This window comes from Ahaetulla prasina, chromosome 1 (genome assembly GCF_028640845.1).
Source record: "Ahaetulla prasina isolate Xishuangbanna chromosome 1, ASM2864084v1, whole genome shotgun sequence".
Classification (NCBI taxonomy): domain Eukaryota; kingdom Metazoa; phylum Chordata; class Lepidosauria; order Squamata; family Colubridae; genus Ahaetulla; species Ahaetulla prasina.
In genome coordinates, this window is record NC_080539.1 from 218,192,050 (window position 1) to 218,215,424 (window position 23,375).

General features: G+C 37.0%; 2 protein-coding genes across 3 annotated transcripts; one reads left to right on the top strand and one right to left on the bottom strand.

Moving 5' to 3' along the window:
* Positions 1–2,764: 2,764 nt before the first annotated feature.
* Positions 2,765–8,023, bottom strand: PHOSPHO2 (phosphatase, orphan 2). 2 transcript variants are annotated; one of them, XM_058191018.1, is made up of 3 exons: positions 7,783–8,023; positions 6,280–6,370; positions 2,765–5,314 (listed from the first exon to the last, which is right to left on the bottom strand). In XM_058191018.1, the coding sequence occupies exon 3, from the start codon at positions 5,290–5,292 to the stop codon at positions 4,567–4,569; it is 726 nt and encodes a 241-aa protein (XP_058047001.1). In that variant the 5' UTR covers positions 5,293–5,314; positions 6,280–6,370; positions 7,783–8,023; the 3' UTR covers positions 2,765–4,566. The 2 variants fall into 2 exon arrangements, with proteins under 2 accessions (XP_058047001.1, XP_058046997.1); XM_058191014.1 differs by having other exon boundaries at positions 7,589–8,023.
* A 99-nt stretch (positions 8,024–8,122) lies between these two features.
* On the top strand, positions 8,123–22,408 carry CFAP210 (cilia and flagella associated protein 210). Its single transcript, XM_058191002.1, has 9 exons — positions 8,123–8,315; positions 10,920–11,137; positions 11,592–11,765; positions 11,861–12,054; positions 14,024–14,180; positions 17,000–17,139; positions 19,032–19,224; positions 19,745–19,909; positions 20,795–22,408. The coding sequence occupies exons 1-9, from the start codon at positions 8,249–8,251 to the stop codon at positions 21,131–21,133; spliced, it is 1,647 nt and encodes a 548-aa protein (XP_058046985.1). The 5' UTR covers positions 8,123–8,248; the 3' UTR covers positions 21,134–22,408.
* The last annotated feature ends 967 nt before the right edge of the window (positions 22,409–23,375 follow it).

Consider the following 23,375-nt stretch of genomic DNA (forward strand, 5'->3'; position numbering starts at 1 on the left):
TACCTACCTTATAAAGGATGGAAGGCTGAGTCAACCTCGGGCCGGGCTTGAACCTGCAGTAATTGCAGGCTGCTGTGTTCTAATAACAGGCTTCTAACAGCCTGAGCTATTACGGCCCTTTAGAGAGGAGGTAATGGGGAACTACTTCTGAAAAATCTTGCCAAGAAAACTGCAAGGAATACGGGTAGTCCTTGATTTACAACAGTTTGTTTAGTGGCCGTTCGAAGTTACGGCACTGGAAAAAGGGACCTATGATCATTTTCCACACTTATGACTGTTGTAGCCTCCCCATGGTCACACAATTTACATTTGGATGCTTGACAACTGACATTTATCCACAGTGTCCTGGAGTCATGTGATCCCCTTTTGCGACCTGACTAGCAAAGTCAATGGGAAAACCAGATTCACATAACAATCGTTTTACTAGTTTAATAACTGCAGTGATTCACTTAACAAACGTGGCAAGAAAAATAGTAAAACGGGGCAAAACTCACTGAACATATTTTTCACTTAACACATAAATTTTGGGCTCAATTGTGGTCATAAATTGAGGACTACCTGTAGTCCAGGCAATGGCCTGGATCAAGACAGACTTGAAGCCTTCACCACCCCCAGTTGCCTCCTTCCATGATAAGTGGAGTCTGTCAACCAAGAATAAAGGACATGATTCATTATTTTTGTAGTTTTCCTATCTAAGGAAGACTAGGCCCACATCCACACACATCATAGATGAATATATAGCCCTGATGAAATGTAAAAAAAAAAAAAAAGTGGAGCAATGTAGTTTACAAAATTGAGTATATTGCTGAAAAGCACCATTTCTTGCTATTCTTTTTGGAAAAGAAAATAATTGAAAAATTTACAAGCAATATAGTGTTGTAGGGATATTATTTTCCACAGAATCCACAATTATTTTTATTTTTGCTTTTTAATTATAATAAAGAAGTAATAAAAGCAAAATATATTTTTTTTCTCTTTGACATTGTATGTATCTTCACCATCATCATAATCAGAATTTATAATTCTTGAAAAATTCAAAATACTGGAAAGAACGTTAAGAGTTAAATTTGGGACAAACCTATGGCAACTGTCTATGGCAGGGGTGTCAAACTCGATTTCATTGAGGGCCGCATCAGGATTGTGGTTGACCTCATGGGGCTGGGGTGGGTGTGGCCAGCTCACAGCATGCCTGTGGTGGTCCAAGCGCTCTGCCAGCAAAAACAGGCTCCCCGAGCTCTGTTTTTGGCTGTGACAGCTTCATGCAACCTTCTGCCAACATAAAAGGAACTCGGGAGAGCTGCAAACGGCTGTTTTTGCTGGCAGAGGCACCGCAGGCCAGTAGTTTTCTGTTTCCAGGGCGGCCCAATGGGCCAGATCTAAGCACCCCATGGGCCAAATCTGGCCCCCAGGCTTTGAGTTTGACACCCCTGGTCTGTGGAGATTCTCAGTCATTTTCCTAGGAAAAACAAAATGCAGTTGCCTTTTGAAAAAGCATCTTTGGGTTGAGACTCGTTTCAGGAATCTCCAAGAAAATATTATAAAGCATTCAGAGAAATAATCATGGTTGAATTTTGTTCTGAATACTATTATATCAATTTCTTCCATTTTTTTTTCCTGCTGATCCTACTAGATCTAGCAAAGAGGGCATATTTCAGGTCCTCTCTATTAAACAATGTCATCTTGTTGGAAACATAATGCCTTTTCTCTAACAGTGCCCACCTAATAATAAAAATAATTAATAATAATAATAAATAATAATTATAATAATTATAATAATAAAAAATAATTGCTACCAACCTGCCTTCCATTGAAGACCTGTATACTGCGTGAATCAACAAGAGGGCCGTGAAAATATTTACAGATCCCTCACATTCTGGACAAACTGTTTCAACTCCTACCCTCAAAACGATGCTATAGAGCACTGCACACCAAAACTAGACACAAGAACAGGCCATCACTCTGCTAAACAAATAATTCCCTCAACACTGTCAAACTATTTACTAAATCTGCACTATTAATTTTCTCATCGTTCCCATCACCAATCTCTTTCCACTTATGACTGTATGACTGTAATTTTTGTTGATTATCATTAAGTGTTAAATTATACCCTATGACCATCATTTGTGTTGTAAATGTTAAATATTGTACCTTGATGAAAGTATCTTTTCTTTTATGTACACTGAGAGCATATGCACCAAGACAAATTCCTTGTGTGTCCAACCACACTTGGCCAATAAAAAATTCTATTCTATTCTATTCTTCTGGAACAGTATATTCACAGAGATCTGGTTGGTCCCAACCTTCTTAGCCCTTCATAAGGTTCTCAAGACCTGGCCGTTTCTTCAGATGTTTGGATCAGAAGAGTAGGAAACCACTTTTACTGATAATGAGTTTAAGATCAGAATGTATTATTTCCTTCAAGAGTCATGAGGTATCGTTTATAACTGTTGGTTTTTAACCTTTTGCACCACCTGTTCCGAGATGGGGCAGCCATATGAATTATTTCAATAATAAATAGCAGAACTCTGAGAGTCCGATTATAAATCAGGCTAAGATGGATGCACAATGGTTGAAAACACAAGCTATAATCCATGGGCCAAGTTAATTGTTAAAATCAGCATTCACATTTATCAAATAAGCAAATCTTTGGACCATGTAATAGGGTCCTCACCTATTTTTGAAGGAATGCAATATAAGCTTCATTAAAACTAGGGGAGAAGAATTTGTTAGAAAAAGCTTTAATATATAGTATATCCCCAACAGAGGAAGAAATAGAAAACCAATGTTCTTTTTATACTAATCAACTAAACGTCTGTTAGGTTAGGTCCAATACAGCATGTTGTTTCTGTTGATTTATATAATCACTATATTCTACAGTTAAGGCAAAATATTTAACAGGTAGTTTCAGTAATAAAATATTTAATTGTTATCTTTATAAGCATACATCTTAAATAAAAACTACAAATGAGATAAATTAATCATTGTTATTATTTTAAATAGTACACATATTTCAAAAGTTTTAGTAGGCACATAGTATTTCAAAGAATAACAAGTGAAATACGGATTTCTAAGCAAATTCACTATATCAAATGTACTCAGTATCTGAATTTTACCAGATAGTTAAATAACCTACTCATTAAGACCAACATAAATTAATATCCGAGAGCCAGCTAATATTGAGTTAATTTTTTTATCTTTTCCTTTCATTAATTTTAAACTAAAAAAATACATTATATACAAATATACAATTCCACATATTAAACCAATTTTCACACATTCACTTTTTGCAAAGGCTAAAAAGACCAACACAAAACTGCTTATCAATTTATGCTCTTTTTCAAAACTTTCAGATCAGTAACTTTTATATTAAGAGGAATTTGGCAGCACATTTTCTAACTAACCAATTTTATTAAAAGGCTGTCATGAATTGAGTTTCAGTTTATGAAGGCTTATGCCTCTTAACATTTACTAGTTGAAAAAGACAAAGTCATATATTTTTGCACATAGCCTAATACAGTCCTCCTGTTCCAAGATCTTCATATTTGTAACAAAATTACATAAAAAGGAAGATTATACCTCACAGGTATTAGCAAAGATAAATGTGGTGCCTTAGTAATAGATTGAAGCAGTGATTTTATCTTTGTGGCACTGACATATTATACTCTTCATTTTACATAATTATTTTTTGTAAGGCTTCAGTTCTATGTAGTTTATTTAGGAATAAATCCCACTGGCCTAGATTAGGGATTACTTCTTAGTAAACATGTACAGAATTGAACTGGATTCATATAAAGTATTTTGTTTATGAAAGGAAATACATCTCTCTCTGTGCATCATCTTATTTGCATTCTTACAGTTTATTTGCAGATAAAACCAACACTTCTATGGACAGTTAAATCAGATAGCATTAAACAGTACTCAGTATTGCCTACATTTATTTATATTGGTGCATTACCTTTAACCAGGTTGACTGATGCAGAATATTTGTTAAATAGGAGAAAAATGGGTATTATTTTTATTTATGCATTCTTTCAGTATGATACCAATAAACCGAAACCAACTGTTGTATTGTAATTGGTTACAAAAAAATATTCTGGATCTTTATAGTTTTACAGGACTCTGAGAGTGTTTTTCAATTCTAAGAAATAATATTCTGCTATTTTTTTGAAAAGCAGTCAATGACGGCAATTATTTGAGTGGGATTTCCACTCACACAATGGCAGTTGCTTTTTCCCCTTTATTGTTAAGAGCCAATTTGTATACTATCATGGATAGTATATAATTATAATTATAATATATAATTAAACAGAACTTACCATATATTAGAGAACAGACCTTAATAGTTCATCTGAAATGACACAGATGACTATTACATTTAATAATAATTTTGGCATCTGCTTCATTGAATTATTCATCCTACTAACTATATATTGATTTTGTACAAGGAAAGGGAAGACAAAATGATGTAAACAACATGTGATTTTTCTAATATCCAAAAAGAAAGGGTTCTACTATGAGAAAGTCAAGACAGTAGCACCAATTTGCTGTTGTTAGGCTAAATGGGAACTATTCTTTTATAAGCAATTCTAAGTAGGCAAGAATCTCAACACCAGAAGACCAAACAAGAACTGATGCTTCCAATGGAACAAGATCCTGAGCTAATTGAGAAATCATTTTCTCCAAAATATACCCATGGCGTGGCATAACAACATCATTCTTTTTTAAACACATTACAGGACACATATCATTCCCCCCGTCACCTATATATACAATTTGTGAGTACTTAACTCTTGAAGTTAAATTGCTTTCTAAAAATTCTTCTAAAACTTTCCTCTTACACAAATTTATGGGGCACTTTGTACAATCATGGATATGACAATTCTGTACAGAAAGATAGCCAAAGCTATCAAAACTTGCAGGGTTTGTAAACACTTCATCAAATAGTTGAAAAACATTTGCTGCTTTTAAAATCCAGTCAATAAAGACAGTATTGGAATCTGATATAATTATGCAATCAAAAAAGCCTTTGTGTTTGCCAATAAAATCTAAAAGATCTATCATTCCTGATGTAAATGGGATTGTTGTCATAGTCCTTTTCATATCTTCTTCTCTTACTCCATTATCTCCCAGATATCTAAAAACTCTGTCCATGTATTCTGTCCAGTGTCCCTTTTGATAGGAGTTTTTTATTTCATCAGGAAGTTTTGAACCCGGTGCACATTTAACAATCCAGGTATCACTGTTCTCATCTATAACTGTATGATCAAAATCAAAAACCAGTAGAACTCTCATTGTTGTTGGATATAAATATAACCTGGAAATGAGAAAAATAGTTTAATTATGAATGAAATAAATAATTTATATAATCATACTTTTATTTGATAGCCTTAAAATTTTCAGCAAGAAAAATAATACTGAGACATATATAAATCATTCATAATACTTCTAAAATGCATCTGAATACTTCTCAAAATATAAGTTATCTTTCAAAGAGGAGAGAGTCCAAGCTATATACTTCTATTCCAAATCAGAGTTTGTTGTGGCATCTAAACTGGGCAGCAATTACATGCAGCAAATCCTGGCATATATTTCAAACACAATGTCCACATTATGTTTTTACATAATGTGTAAGTTATAAACAATGCAGGAAGTTAGGGCTACTCAAAGCATTTCAGTTTTCATTTTACTCCTCTGTATGTGATATTTATATTGATTTACCTTAATTAACAAAAGAATAGTAGTCTTATTTAACGACCAGTAGTTTAACAACAATTTGAAGCTATCATGACCCGCAAAAAGTTACTTATGACCCATCCTTGAAGTTAGGACTAACACCCACCCACACAAACACATCCACACCATGGTCAACGTGATTGCATTTTGGGCACTTGACAACTGGCTGTTTATGACCAGTTGCACAGTTTCCAGCAAAAAAGTGCCCATTTAGGAAAATGGATTCACTTAATGACCTTCGGATTCATTTAACAACTATGGTGACTCACTTTACAACCATTGTAAAAATAGTTGTAAAATCAAGAAAAGTCACATGATTTGCTTAACCATCACAGTAACTTATTGTCAAAATTCTGGGGTGAGTTGTCATTAAGTGAGAACTACGTATATACTACAGCATATAATCATTAGTCAAAACAAAAATTCAAAGAGGATATTTGATTACATTATCAAAAAGTATAGAACTGACACAGATAGATAAGAGAGATTTATATATATGTGCATTTTTTTAAAAAAAATAAACCAAAATACACCAATGATACTCACTGGATGATGTTTGAAACTTGAATTCATTGGAGTAAATCAAATAGAGTGAAATTATCTCAGTTCTGCCAGAAAATGACTGCAAGCCACTTAACTATACAGAGACAGAGAGAAGAAAATACATGTTCTTATTCTGATCTGGCTTGAATGAACCCAGAAAGGCACAGAGGTTTTCTCTGTGCATTTTACCAATAATCTTGGTAAAGAGACAAGATTTGGCTTAATGGTAAATTAGGCTAATATTAACCTATGAAGTTCATGGATAAACAAAGTACAAAGCTCACGTTATTTCACAATCTAGAATACCACAATGTAATGAGATAACTGTATGCAATAAAGGAGACTCTGTTATCAAACAAAAGCCAGATTCTATACATCATAAGAATATACAAATTAAGTATACAAATTAAACAAAGTATACAAATTAAAATATTATTATTATTATTATTATTATTATTATTATTATTATTATTATTATTTAGTACATAGATTTTAGATATTTCAGAAACATCAACTCTTTGAATCCATTTATAGCATACGATTTTAAATGAAAGAGCTTAATAACTTTCCTCCAACCAGGTTTCATCCAAATATGTTGGAATAATAATGGATGCCAACTATTAGAGCTAGAAGACATTTATCATCACATTAACATGTAGCTGACTTTACAGTCTCATTGTATGGGTTTTATCTTTTCAAAAACCTTGGCTAAAAGATAAAGATTTGACTGAAAAGCTTCAATTGTCTTTGAAATTCACCAAACATGCCTGGATTCAATGACTCCCATATTCTGTTAATGTAAATCACTTTGAAAATACTGAAGCATACATGGCAAGCCGGAAAAGAAATGTACGGGCAATTAATGTAGCCCTGAATCTGACCTGCTTTTGGCTCTTTGGAAATAGGCAAAGAACAGAATGAACATCTGTACTCTCCTGAATAATTTACAGTCACTGGAGCAAATGCATTTACATTTAAAAAAATAAATGTTTAGTTATAAGATCAAGGCAAGTCCTCGGTCTATTTGCAAGCCCCGGACAGCCTGGCAAATGTGAACTATCACGAGAAGCAATTCATCTTGTTCTGTAGGGACAAGAATGGTATGCAAGTCAGAAATAGCTCAAAGCTTTCCCAAGCATTAGCAGATGGACGGGTCAGCCAGGTGAGACTCTATACAGCAAAGGCCAGATCTGCAATCGCTAATCAAGGAACCCGTATTTCGCTAAGCTTTTCCACTGCCCGCAGCAGTCTATATAGACATCTTAAGGTTCTTTTTTCGTACGGTCGCTATCTTTTTACAAAAGCCACCAACCGCTATAAAGGCGAGCCGTCAACCCGTCAGATGGCTCCTTCGCGGGGAGTCTCAGGGAAGCAAGGCTGCCAGGGACGCCGTGGGAAAACGAGCCGCGAACGACGCGCCAAGGCTCCTCGCGCGCACAGCAGTCACTCATTGCGAGGCGATTGAACGGCTCCGACAAGGAGGCCAAAGCCGGCCCGAGGACTTGCCTAGGCCACCGGCCCTGGGGGCGCCGCAACAGACCTCTCCCTCGGAGGCAGCCCGTCTTCCGAGTGTGCACCCTCCCGGCTTCGGCCCAAGTCCGGGGACTGGGCGAGAGAGCGAGGTGGTGAGGGGCAGAAGCTGTCAGCCTGCACAAATGGGAGGAAGAGAGAAAATCCAGCTGGAAAGAGAGAGAGAGAGAGGACCGGGAAAGCGGCCCACCGGCGTCCGGCTCGACACCCAACCGACTTGCCTTGCAACGTCTTGGCCACGCCAGATCACGTGACCGGCCAAACAAGTCTCGCAACCCTCCCCCTCCCCCTCCCCGCGACAGCAGAGCGTCGCGTAACTTCGCCAGGCATCCGTTCCCCGGTTGCCTGGCAACCGCCGAACACCCTGGTGCCTCGCGCTGCTTCGGTTAGGGCATCTCGGGGCGGCCTCCTCATCCTCATCCTCCCCCCCTTCCCAGCTGCCATGGGCGCGATGCTTCGCCCCGAGGTGCGATTCGGCAGGCGCAAGGGGCAGATGCGAGAGGCTACGCGTGAGTTTCTTGCGGGGAGGGAGAGAAGCTGGAGGGGCCCTTGGTGCTCTCTGAGCCTGGTTGTTTTCTTGCAGATGTCTCGTTCCCCAAGCTGGGTAAAATCAGCAATGCTCAGATCGGTGCTCAAATTCCTCATTTTAAACCCGAGCTACAATAATATTTTCCTTTATTTGAGGGAGGATTGCAAGGCGCGCGAGCCCGAGCTCAACGGACGCCGTTGTATTATCTCTGCCCGCCGATTGGTTGATTGATTTCCTCAGTCTTTGCTCTGCCAGAGTGAGGGGGAAAAAACACAATCCTTCAGACTTCCTTAAACGCGCACAGAATATTGGATAATTAATACTGTATTGGTACTGAGCTTGTCGATCAGAAAAGTCGGCAGTTCGGCGGTTCGAATCCCTAGTACAGGTCTTCTGCGTGAGCAGGGGGTTGGACTAGATGACCTCCAAGGTACCTTCCAACTATTACTGTTACTGGTATAAAGTGTAAGTTCTTTAAAAATCGGCAACTTAAGATGTGTGAACTTCAATACCCAGATTTTCCCAGCCTACATGTTGGCTGGGAAATTCTCAACATATCAGTTTTGGAATTCTGGGAGTTGAAGTCCACGCATCATAAAGTGTGTAATAATCCCATAATCCTAAAAGCTTTAACCAAAAACTTTCTACTATTGACCTCACCCCATTCCTAAGAGGACCATAAGGGGCGTGCATAAGCGCACAAACGTGCCTACCGTTCCTATCCTATTGTTTTTCTTTTCTTCTTCCTATATATATATATATGAGTAAATATTATGAGGTATAAGCATATATATATATATATATATATATATATATATATTTATATATGTATATATATATATATATATAGGTCTTTGGTTGTTCGGGTTTTCTCCCGTGTAAAATTGGAAGTGTCTTGGCGACGTTTCGACGAAGTCTCATCCGTCATCTTCAGGCTTCAGCTTCGTGCTTCTGGGAGCAATGTGTGATCGCAGCTGTTTCTTCCTTTTAACTGCTAGTGGGGGTTTGAACTGATTGGGTGGGAGCTTGGCTGTGCTCTGATTGGATGGGGGTTTTTCTGCTCTGATTGGCTGGGGTGTGTCCTGTGTTGGTGGGGCTTTGGTTGTGCTCAGTCTAGTCTGTGCTGCAGGGGGATTTGAGCTGGTGAGCTGCATAGCTGTTGTTTGGCTTTGTGGTCGTGCTACATCTTCATAGTGGGTCTGCTGCATGAATGGATTGGAGGGGTTTGAAATGGCTAATGTTGCAGCTGCGGTCTGGCTTCTGGTCCTTGGTCGTGCTTCATGATCAGTGTGGGTTTGGGTCTGCTTTCTGGGTGGATGTGGAGGGGTGACATCCTGTGTGGACCTTGTGAGTGTGGGTCTGGTGTCATTCCTCGTGTTAGGGACTCGTTTGTCAATAAGAGCGGGTTTCCAAATGGCTGGTAGGCGGGAGGTGTCATCTCGTTTGTTCATGCTGTGTGGGCGTTTTTCTATCTCAATGGCTTCTCTGATTATTCTGTTGTTAAAGTGTTCAGTTTTGGCGATAGTTCTGGTCTTTTTAAAGTCAATATCATGTCCTGTGACTTTAAAGTGTTGGACCAGGGAAGAAGTTGGTTCCTCTTTTTTGAATGAGTTCTTGTGTTCTTCAATGCGTGCACTTATTCTTCTGTTGGTTTGTCCAATGTATGTGGTGGGGCAGGTGGTGCATGGGATTTCATATACTCCTTGATTTTCTAACTCAATTTTGTCTTTGGGGTTTCTTAGGATGGTGGATACTTTTCTGTTTGTGCAGAATGCTGTCTTGATGTTGTGTTTGTGGAGGATCTTGCTGATTCTGTCTGTGGTGCCTTTTATATATGGGAGGAGGGCTGTGCCGTTTTCTTGTTCTCTGTCTTGGATTTTAGTGGGGGGTTCTTTTTGGATTAGTTTGGTAATCTTATTTCTCTGGAAACGTCGCCAAGACACTTCCAATTTTACACGGGAGAAAACCCGAACAACCAAAGACCTATATACAAACACCCGTGAAAACCTCAGAAAACAAATATATATATATATATATATATATACTTATACCTCATAATATTTACTCATATATATGTTTATATACTATATAATCTTTTTATATGATGTTGTGACAAAATAAATAAATAAATAAAATAAATAAATAAAGTGGCCAAGTTTGAAAACCACTGGTGTAAGTCAACTTTGTTTAGCTATGAGTTAGTGAATAGGCTACTTTTTGGCATAAGCTACTGACTAACACCCTCAGTTGAATTAAGCTTTGTTTTCATCTAATGGATAATATTGCAGCCATGCCTCTCAGTTGTAACCTAGTGAGAAGTCTCAAATTGTTGTGTGATATTAATCTGTTGGTTTCTAGGCCAGCATCTTAACCACTGTACCCAACTGACTCTAATGTATATATGTGGAATTTATAAACTACCTAATCTGTCACAATGCTGAGTAGTTTATAAAATAAGACGATTAAAAACAAAGATACACATAGCTTAAAAAGATAGATGGTTAATAAAGTTAAGCTTCCTACAAGAGTTTGGACACTTATTCTAACACATTATTTATTTAATCTATTTTTCTTTCTTGCCCAGCAAATGATGACGATGATGTGATGGAGGGATTATTTCTTCCAGTGGGAGTAGATCTTCACCAGATAACCATTTTGCCCAAAGCAGAATGGCAAAGAATTCAAGACAGTCTCACTGCTCGTGCAAGAGAAACAGCACGGATTCTTGCTGAAAAGAAAGCACGGAAAGATTTGCACTTAAAATCTCAGGCACTTGTGAAAAATTGGACCCACACTATTGCAGTAAGAAGAATTTGTGAATGCCAATGCTTTCAACTTTACTTAAAACGTATCTGTTCATCAGGGCTTTAACTGGTATTACTGCTTATCTCTGTAGTGGCATCTGAGGGCCGATGCTACTTTCATCATTCTGATGAAAGCAGCATCTCACAGCAAGCTCTGCCCTTTCGGCAATTGGAATTTTCTAAGGTAGAACATAATATACTAAGTTGGAATATGGTTGCATTTTGTCATCAGAATTGATGACCAATGTTCTATGAAACAGAACAATAGAGAAGCCGTCACATCTTGGTAAAATTATCTCCATGAGATGGGAACAGTTCAGATAGAGTTCCAGGGGACAATGGTATTATTTTATTTAAAATTATATAAGTATTGTTCATATCTTTAAAAGGTATCATTTATCCTATTTTCTAAAATAATACCACTAATAAGATTATGTATACTTTCATCACAGGGTATGTCACAACAAAAACTGAAAGCCAAAAAAATGCGGCAACAGAGAGAGGAGGAAGAAAAAAGAAAGGTTGATCTTGAAGAAGCAAAATACCAAGCGCAGAAGCGAAAAGAGAAAATAGAAGAAGCCAAATTGCAACAGTATTTTGAAAACGATAGAGTGAAAAGTTTTCATGTAATATAGATCACATTTTTCTTCCTTTTAATTTTTGGCCATGTTGTAGTGTAGAAGTGTAGAAGACTATTAAATATTAAACCTATCTTTTACAGAGAGCCTTATTATATTCTGAAGTTTTAAAGGAAAGAGACGCTCAGATTGAATTTAGAAAGCAATACAAGAATCTGTACAAAAGCAAGAATGAGGCAATAGAACGTGAACGTCTAAAAGCTGTACAGTTACAAGAAGAAAAAGATAAAATGCAGCACATGAAGAGACTGCAAATTGCTAATGATCAACTGGCACAGTAAATATAATACAAATATATTCTTTGCCAAGTAAAACTATGTTTCCCCCCAAAAACAATATAAAAATTAAGCTGTTTTAGTACTTTGTTTTTCCCCCCTTTATGACTGCATGTCCATTTCACTAACGCTAATGATAAAAAAACCAAACCAAGCTTTCATTCAGACACCTTCTAAATGAGCAGCTGTTACAGTGATCAAGATCCTCGTGTACATAGGTACCGATCATACAAGTCTCTTTCAGGGTACGTAGCTTAGGTGAAATGCAGAAAGCAAACAAGTACGGGTAATTCTTGACTTTTACCATCACAATTGAGCCCAAACTTTCTGTTGCTAAGTGAGATGGTTAAGTGAATTTTGTCCCATTTTATGACCTTGCTTGCCTTTCACTTATTAAGTGAATCACTGCAGTTGTTAAGTTGGTAACACAGTTATTAAGTGAATTTGGTTTCCCCATTGACTTTGCTTCTCAGAAGGTTGCAAAAGGTGATCACATGACCCTGGGACACTGCAAGTGTCATAAATGTGGGTGAAAAATGGTCACAAGTCACTTTTTTCAGTGCCGTTGTAACTTTGAATAGTCATTAAAGGAACTATTGTAAGTCGAAGACTACCTGTACTAAATAAAGGCAGGGTGTGAGAGAAAAGGAAAGCTAATTACACCTAACTAATTAAGATAATTGTCCCTAGTCTTCCCTATTTGCAAAACATGCTTAATTCCACCATGCCTGTACATTGCTTCATATGTTGTCTTTTCCTCTTTAAATTTCTTTCCTGTGTCATCTTATTTTTTACTATAATGTTTCCCTACATATCTCATTCTTACTGCAATTCAGTTTATTTTTCTGTTTTCCTTGACATATCCTACTTACATTTTCATATAACGCAATGGGCAGAAGCATGTCTTTATGCCCAGTTATGTTGGCTTTTTTGACTAACTTCCATTCTGCGCAACAGACCACATATAGTGCACGTCATTTAACAATTGCTTTATACAGTTACTATCCGGTTATGATGGTGATGACAAGGTAACCTTGCAGTCTGGTTGAGTTTTCTTGTTCAGCCATATTCACTCTCCAAAAATTTTAATTTGTGAGAATTTCTTTGTATTTTTCCTGTCCTTTTTTAGCTTTAACCATTCCTTGCTCTCTTTGGCAACATTCTTTGCAATTATATTTTTCCTCCAGATACATGATAGAATACTTAGCTCATTTCTTCAATGTTTTCAGTAATAATTTACTTACATGTATTTTTCTTCATCATGCCATCATACCTATTAGCATAGCTCTACCCATTCAGTGGCAATTGGTAAAATAACTATTTCACTTCATTGTAACCAGCTTCTATATACTCTTTCTTAAAATCAAGTTTACTTTCATTCTGCTGGGAGCAGCCTATGAATTTCATGATTTTGTATACACACATAAGAATCTAGATGACACCAGTTCACTTTTTCTAAAACATTGTAACTTTTTCATTCAAAATTCATTTATACTTAAACCTACACTTTGATCTCCATGTTGCATTCATCAACTCCAAAAGATTACCCATCTTGATTCAGATTGCTTGCATCCTTCCCCTCATGCACTTTACCTTATATTCCTTTCACATTTCCAATTATTGGCTTCTATATACCCTGATCATCCACAGTTGGGTCAGTGAATTATGACATAAACTGCTCATTATGCCTTTGACCAGCTTTGATATATGTAGTATACTAATGCAGAATATGCACATTTTTCTCCCTACCAAAAATTACTCTTCTCCCAAAAATAACTTGCTAGGAAGTGAAAAATGTTTGTCCTATCAGACAGACTTGACCATAAGTAATTTTGGAGATTTCAACATCACTTTTAAAGAACAAGGGATGTTGGTGATAATTTGACTGAAAATTCAGTAATATTTGGAGAACCATAGACTCTCCATTCCTACTTTAGTCAATAAATGCTTATTCTCTTTATGTGTTTTTAGGATAAAGGAACATGAACACTTAGCAAACATAAGCAAGTTAGAAGAGAAAAAACAAAGGGAAGAACTTCAGGAGTTGACCAAGTTATATCATTTGGAAATGCAGGAAAAAGAGCAAGCACAACGTGAACAAAAGGTTAAACGAAGAAACGCCCATCTGGTATGTTGTGAGAATCTGGTAACTAAATATTTGGCAGTTAATTGCAAAATAGATATAAGAAACTGCTGCCCTTCAGATGTTTAGGCTGACAATTCCCATAATCCTTGATGAGCATAATGGGAGCATAATCCAAATTATCTGGTTGCCATAGGCTGCCTATGCGAAATGAAAGAACACTTCTCAATCGTTATAATATTCAAGACTTTTAGGGGTGCTGGTTTTGAATACTCTTTTTCAAGTTATTCAGACATTTGTTTCTAAAACTGGAGAAAGGGAGGATAATGGTGCATGATCAAAGGCCTGCATTTTGGGGAAGTGAGAAATTTGAAATTTCAGACATTGATTCAAAATCAAGGAGCCTTTTGACAGTAATAGTAATTTCTGCCATCGATTAAATGGTGGGAAATACTGTTGAACTACAATATCCAATCCCCTGCTCGCTAGTCTAAAGATAGTTTCACCTTCATTTTGGCACCTGTTTGCTTCATGTGAGATTTGATCAGAATATAGTTTCTGCATCTGACTGAACTGTCTTGAGCTTTAGATTTGCTGCCAGTGGGGGGGAAAAATGGCATTTAATTATATTTTTGCAGGGAGTTGCCCTGCAAATGCAGTTCCTAAAATCTTACACAGTATATGTGTGAAATGGCATGTTTATTGCTTGCTTCTGTCTTGCAGGGGCAGCATCAGGGGTGAAATGCTCCTGGTTTGGACTGGATCGCCCGATCCGGTAGCAATGGCGGTGGGTGGTTCGGAGAACCGGTAGCAAAGATCCCTGCCCCCCTTCCCCCCGCATGCCCAGCTGAGCTGTGCGATCATCAGAGGTTTTTTTTACTTTTAAAAGCATTTTTTCTTCAGCTGAAAAATGCTTTTAAAAGTAAAAAAAAAAAAAGGCCTCTGATGATCGCGCCGCTCAGCTGAGATTGTAAGAACCTTTTCAAAGCATTTTTTCTACAACCTCTTTGGCCGAAGAGGCTGTAAAAATGTTTTGAAAAGGTTCTGGCGATCAGGCAACTCAGCTGGGATCGTCAGAACCCTTTAAAAACATTTTTTCTACAACCTCTTCCGCCAAAGAGGCTGTTAAAAAATGCTTTTAAAAGGCTCCTCTGGTGATCCCAGCTGAGTTGCCTGATCATCAGAGGCTTTTAAAAGCATTTTTTACATGCTTTTGCATTTTTTACATGCTTTTACATTTTTAAAAATGCTTTTAAAGGTGTAAAAAAAAAAGTTGGGCACACCCACCCAGTCACATTACCTCCCCACCAAGCCACGCCCACAGAACCGGTAGTAACAAATTTTACATTTCATCCCTGGGCAGCATGTCTTGCAGACTTTGTTGAAGCAGCACAAATACTTTTAGTTCTTAATGTTTGAGTTTAGAAATGCATACTATGCTTCATGTTCTCTTTTTTCCTCCATAACGAAAGGAAGAACTGAGAAGGGCATCAGCAAAAGCCCCATGGAGCATTAGCAATTTTTTCCAACTACAAAATGTATCATCATTATATCACTGTGGTTCTTTGTTCTGGTACACCAAAAGTACTCTACCTAACTCTTTAGCTAGCATGGAGAGTTATTTCAAGTAGTGTTATGTTCCTGAATTTTACTTGAATTGACATCTTTTGACACGTTAAGTTGTAAGATGCAAACCAGAAAAGATAGGCAGATTGCAATGGCTTGCCTGTCTGATCTTATCAGTATGCAGGGATGTAACATAAACAGAGAGATATTGGCTTGGTGAAGGTCTCTACCTCTAATTTTTCTTATAGACAAGAAAGTACAGAACATGGAAACACTCTAAGCAGTGAGAATAGTGTGCAGACACAGCATGGGATTTTAAAGCATTCTCCTTTTTTCCTTTCAATCCCATCTAAAGCTCCTATTGTTTAAAAGGCTACGCTTGTTTGCTTTCCTGCCTTTTAGTTATGAATACCTCAGAAGTGTATTTGCTTGTTGTCTTTAGCTCCTAAATTCACGTTTTTCTCCCAGTACCCTTTCATTTTCTGGATGAGAGGATAAATTTGTCATCTAATCAAAATATCACTTCACAGTGCTTAACAGCCCTCTCTAAGCAGTTTACAGAGTCAGCATGTTGCCCCCAACAATCTGGGTCCTTATTTTACCACCTCAGATGAAAGGCTGAGTCAACCTTGAGCCGGTGAGAATTGAACTGCTGGCAGTCGGCCGAGTAAGCCTGCAATACTGCATTCTAACTACTGCTTTACCATGTCTCTTGTAGACTCAATCTCCAGTTCTTTTTTGCCCTTCACCAGAGCAGTAGTTTCTTTCTTTCTTTTTTTCTTTTTTTTCACAAAGTTTTAAGGACTAGAATCTTCCACCACCCCCTCCATTTGTTGTAGCTGTTCTCTATCCTTTAGGCTTCTGCTATTATAACGATTTTAATTATTTTTTTAAAAGTCTTCAAAAATCTCTTAATTATAATTTCTCTCCTCCCAGCATTCTTGATCCTTTCTTCTCAACCCCCTCCCTGTCTTTTCCTTTGATTGTCCAAAATCTTTCCAACTTTGGTTCAGTAACTTTTCCCTCAAGTTTGTCTTTGAGTTCTGTTTGTTGGTTTTAGAAATATTCAAATTTTCTATCTTTGTCAGAGTGAAGGATTAGGTTAAATTTGACTCTGCATATGAGTAAGAGCTATGCTGGAAGACTTAAAGAAGTAATAAACAAAAAATAAACTAACTGCATGTAACAACAAAGCAATGTCATTGAAAGCTGCAATTCAGAGAGACTTTCCCTAAGAATTGGGAGAGTGAGAATCTGTAAATGAAGTGAACGTTCAGTTTTGTCTGATTATTTTAAAGGCATATGTTGCTGACCAGGTAACTCTCAAAGCTATAGAAAAGCAAAAACAAGAAGAAGAGGATGAGAGAATTCGAACACATTTTAAAGCAAAGCAAGCAATGGATAAATTGAAGAAAACAAAAGAAGAAGAGTTACACAGGTACATGAAAATAATGATTAAATTAAAATTCATGACTAAATATAAAGATACATTTTTTCAGATAATGATTACATACCTTCCTGTAGAGATTCTATTATAGGTCTCCTTAATATTATAACCTTGTAACATTTTAGCAGCCTGAAGATCACAAGTATACAAAATATTCTGTACCAGAGAAAAACATTTGGAATATTTCAAAACATTTTGTTCTTCTTCCACACTATGCTTCTTGTAGCTATCCTGGGAGCTGTTGAGAGTGTTCTACAAATAAATCTGGAGAATTTCAAAGGATACTGGGCACAGGGCAGTTCTGAATGTTTTTCAGACATACTTACTGTACTTCAGTTCTTTATTGAAGATGGTCACATGTAGCCAACCTTCGATAATCTTGAAAAACCTAAGCAGGTTTTGTGAGACCACAAGGAAACTGTAGACTAGACTGGGAAACTGGAAAGTGGTCCCAGAAGGCAGTGACCCATTCTTCCTTACAGTTGCGAAGAAAACAACATGGCAGGAATGAAGCTAAATTTAATGTTGTCTTTACTTTTCAATTCTTTTTATGAAATGTAAAAGATTAATTTTCTGAACCTTTTAAGATATGATACAGATAATGGCTTGGATTCCATTGAGAAATTCCTTTGCCTTGGCGTTCTATTCACTAAGTTCATTATTGATTTCCCCTTCTGCTCATTGCTCCTTTGGGAAGTCCATGAATGATTGAGGAACTCTGAGGAATATGGTAGTGATAGCATAAAGGACTGTAGAAGTAATGGAAATGGAAATTGAATTGAAATTTATTTCACTGGTGCAGGGACCTCATGCAGTCAAAGAACATACCATCTAAAATCAGCTGCATCAGGATGGCACTGTATATGCTAGTATATAAAAATTGGAAGTTGCACAAAAGTTCTTTGTTCGGTTAGGACATCAATATCAAATTCCTGAATCATTTATTTTGTTAAGCTCATTCTTCTCCAACCTCGGTATTACACATACATACGATTATGACCCTGACTCTCCAGAATATTAGCTAAGAAAGGTAGATGTTGTACATTTATACAAAGTATCTTTGGAGAGCATCGAATTAGGAAAGCAAACCCCTTTCCATGCTAAGGCTTTGCTGGTCTAATAAATGCTTGAAATAAACTGTAAAATTGTATCTCAATAATCAACCTTCATAATAAATAATTTATGTGGGGATAGTAAAATAAAATGGACTAGCTAAGTTCATATTCTCAACAATTAGTTTCCAGTCATATCTTCTGAGCAATTGTACTGTTAATTCAGTTTCTTTTATCAGAGCTATGCCTGCTTCAGAGCACACAAGGAAAGCAGTCTGATTCATTGACATTTCTAGGATTGCAGTTGTGAAGGTCTGAAAACAGACCCGGCTGCTTTTATGAGTTGCAGACAGGTGCTACATTCATACATTCCAAAGCATATCTTCTGTTTGAAGTCCAAAACGCTCTACAGCTCAATTTCATGATTTGTATAGTAGAAGCATAATTTATTTCTGGATTAAAACTAGAGATATTTGTATTGATATATTGTACAAATAAGCAAACATTCTTCTCTTTGCCAAGCCACTCACAAAAAAGACTGTGCTTTGTAGATAATAGGCTGCACTTCACCCGTCAATCATCAGTACTGGTGGTTGAAGAATCCCTGTGTATCCTTATTGTCATTCTCAAAATGGTGTGTACTCCTATTTCTTGAAAGAGACAGGAGCTGTCTATGTCAAATAGGCCTTCCCTCTTCTAACAGAAAGTGCCTTCTATTCAGTGTTAAATTTAATTAAGGTATATTTCAGACTGCCTTCTATCCAGTGTAGAATCAAAGTGATACTTCAGACTCTGCTAGCATACAAGGCAGTAAGTACTGAACCATTACAGATTAATGGAAGAGCAAAGGGAGAGGATTACTAACCGTCTTTTAGCACGAATGAAAAAGAAGATGGGTGATGAAGATGAGCGTATTGCAAGAGAAATTGCAGAGAAAGAAGAAGAGGAAGCTAAAGAGTTCCGAGCTAAAGAAGAAAAACTCCAAGCCGATCTGAAATCCATTGCAGAACACAGAATCAACGTGGTAAGAAAAAAATGCAGGTTACTTGTGTTCTTTTTGACATGTTCCACTATTTCATAGTAATCAGCTTTTTAAATTACACTCCTTAGCCAAAATTACAGAAGTGACCAGGCCTTCTGAGCACTTTGTATGGAGCAAATTTAATTGAAATAATGGCATTTATTTTCAATAGAATAGAATAGAATTCTTTATTGGCCAAGTATGATTGGACACACAAGGAATTTGTCTTGGTCCATACACTATTGGTGTACATAGAAGAAAAGATACATTCATCAAGAATCATAAGATACAACACTTAATGCTAGTCATAGGGAAACAGTCAATATAAATCTTAAGGATACCAGCAACAAGGTTACAGTCATACAGTCATAAGTGGGAGGAGATGGGTGATCGAAGTACTTGGGTATGGGTTATCCAAAGTATTATAGAATCAGGGCAACTCTAAATTATTTTGTATCAAGTTAACACAGTCATCAGTTTTCAGATTTTATTATGGGATACATATAAGATTGCATTATTTCAGATAAAAATGAAAGAAGAAAAAGAAAATGAGGAGAGATTGGAAGGTCAAAAAACGCTTATTGGACTGATGGAAGCAGACCGGATCTATCAAGAACTGGAGAAGGATAAGATACATAGAAATTATTGTGCAAACTTAAAATTGCAAGAAGCTCATGTCACCCAGATAGTAAGTATACATATTATAATACTTGGAAAGTATTTCAACTTATAAAATTTCTGTTCAGTCCTAGGAGGGCAAAAGGATACTTCTGTATCAGGGTATTATATCAGGGAGAGCTTTATTTTCAATTTCGGTTGTGCAAATACATGAAAGGGAACTTTCCGTCCTGTCAGAGAACATTACAGCTATAAAAGACCAGGATCATCATTAGTTCAATGTAGTAAAAAAAGATCATCTCCATATCAGAGCAAGAGATCACAGAAATATGTTCTCTTCCCCATCAAAGAACCCCAGGATTGATTTAATTCAAGCAACATAGAGAGAGAGCTCTCTTTTTCATGTAGTCTTTACAGCACTGTGTGTGCAGACTATTCATACATCATTTCTAAATGGTAGTAAGTTTTGATCATCTCATAAAGGGAATGATTTTGGATGATATTAAAAATAAACAGCAAAGCATACCCATTATTAAAAAAGTGTTTACAATCTTACTGGCAATCCATCAGAAGTCAAAGGTGGATAACCTTATGATTTAAATGTTAAGACCTAAGGCCCTGATACAGAAGCTTTAATTTTTTATATTTTGCATCCAAAAAGGCATGAAGAATTAACCGTTTAATACTTTCTTTTTTGGGGGAAAAATCTTGCATTTCATTCATTTGTGCAAGAACACATTTTAATTGCAGCCTATAAAGCTAATCTCAAAATGCTTAAAAGAAAATTTTGTTTGTAATGATATGAATTGCATTTATATGTTTGATATGCAAATTGATTATTTTGCTTATTTTTTTTATACTGCACTCATGTATTGGGCTTGGGTTCGAAGAAAAAACATTTCCACAAGGACACATATACGGTATATACTTTTAAAATTAATTTTTCCCAATACAGGCTGAAAAAATAGCAAGAGGAGAAAATGAGAAGCAGCAAGATGCTGAGTATGTTAGACAGCGAGAACTGATTGCATTATGCAGGGAGCAGGAGTTCCAGAAATATGCAAAGAAAATAATTGATGAACAATCTAAGACTACTCAGAATCTCTACCCACTTCTCAAAAGAATGCATGAAGGCATTCGTACTTTCAATGGCCCAGCTTATAGTGAAGATCAACATTGCGGTGAGAAGCAGGCTATTCAGCCACCCTACATAGGCGAAACAGCTCAAGAAATGAAGCTATTAAATGAACAAAAATATGATGATACTAAAGCACGATTAGGATTTACATGGTAAAAGCATTTGGAAGGATCAAATAGAAGCGTAACATCTTTTTCATAATCCAAATCGTGAAAAGAAGAGTAAAAAGAAGCAAGTTTATAATAAAAATTGTACCTTGATACAGCTGTCTTTGCAGAAAGCTCAGGAAACTTGATATGAAACTGTACAATGTTTTCAAGTAGAATGAAAATTATGCAAGGTTTAAAAAGAAGAAATATAATTGTAGTGTAAGTCTAATTCATAATTCTAACAACATTTTATTTGTAATTTATGAAAGAAATTACTTGATTATTTTAAAACTTTTGGTTGGAAATAAAATGTAATTAATCCATTGACTCTTCCCTTCCATTGACTCTTCCCTTGTATTACTGTGTGATTTATACCTGATTTTCTACTATAACAAATACTCAGGATGGAATAAAATTCAGTAAGTACAAAAAATGCTAATGTCAGTCAGTCATTAAAAACTTGGCAAAAAGATATTTCTCTACAGATTTTCTAAATGACTAACTAACTCCCAAAGGAATGCATTCTACTGCCTGGGAGATACAGTATATAGAAGAGTCTTCCAGTCTCTTTCGTGCCACAAAGTTGGCTTCATCTCTCCTGCACCTATTCATCTCTCCTGCACCTTCCAGAAGATTCTGGAAAAGATAATCAAGCAACGAATCATTGAACACCTAGAAGCAAACAAAGTAATAACCAAAAGCCAACATGGGTTTGTCAAAAACTGATCATGCCAGACTAATCTCATTGCATTCTTTGACAAAATGACAAAACTAGTGGACCAGAGGAATGCTGTCGATATAATTTACTTGGACTTCAGCAAAGCATTTGATAAAGTAGACCACAACCTACTACTAGATAAAGTAGAAAAATGTGGGTCAGACAGCACCACCAGCAGATGGATTCGCAACTGGCTGACCAACCGCACTCAACGTGTAGTCCTCAATGGAACGACATCCACATGGAGGGAAGTATGCAGTGGAGTACCCCAAGGCTCTGTTTTAGGCCCAGTACTCTTCAACATCTTCATCAATGACTTGGACGAGGGGATAGATGGGGAACTCATCAAATTTGCAGATGACACCAAGCTGGCAGGAATAGCCAACACTCCAGAAGTTAGGCTCAAGATAAAGAAGGATCTTGACAGACTTGAACATTGGGTGCTAACTAACAAAATGAAATTCAACAGTGAAAAAAGTAAGGTTCTACATTTAAGCAAAAAAAAAAAAAGCACAGGTACCATATATGTGGTACCTTGCTCAATAGTAGTAACTGTGAGAGGGATCTTGGAGTCCTAGTGGACAACCATTTAGATATGAGCCAGCAGTGTGCAGCAGCTACCAAAAAAGCCAACATAGTTCTGGGCTGCATAAACAGAGGGATAGAATCAAGATCACGTGAAGTGTTAATACCGCTTTATAATGCCTTGGTAAGGCCACACTTTGAATATTGCATTCAATTTTGGTCGCCATGATGTAAAAAAGATGTTGAGACTCTAGAAAGAGTGCAGAGAAGAGCAACAAAGATGATTAGGGGACTGGAGGCTAAAACATATGAAGAACGGTTGCAGGAACTCGGTATGTCTAGTTTAATGAAAAGAAGGACTAGGGGAGACATGATAGCTGTGTTCCAATATCTCAGGGGTTGCCACAAAGAAGAGGGAGTCAAACAATTCTCCAAAGCACCTGAGGGTAGAACAAGAAGCAATGGGTGGAAACCAATCAAGGAGAGAAGCAACTTAGAACTAAGAAGAAATTTCCTGACAGTTAGAACAATCAATAAGTGGAACAACTTGCCTGCAGAAGTTGTGAATGCTCCAACACTGGAAATTTTTAAGAAAATGTTGGATAGCCATGTCTGAAATGGTGTAGGGTTTCCTGCCTAAGCAGGGGGTTGGACTAGAAGACCTCCAAGGTCCCTTCCAACTCTGTTATTATGTTGTTATGTTATGTTATTTGTAACAGAAGTGGTCTCATAGGCCCAAATCCTTGATGTTTAATACTTAAATTTTAAACAATGCTGAGTAAGCAGTAGGTCATCAGTGCAGATATTTTAATAAAACTGTAATATGATCCCAGAGCCTCACAGTAGTTAGGCTAATTGCAATATTTTGCAAGTTTTCCTAGGGTAACCCCATGCAGAGTGGATTGTAGTAGTTTGGATGCAATACCTTGTTACCTTTGACCAGCTTGTGCATCACAGTTGCCATCTGTAAATTTCATTTCAATGGAGCATCAAGCAGTCCCAAATG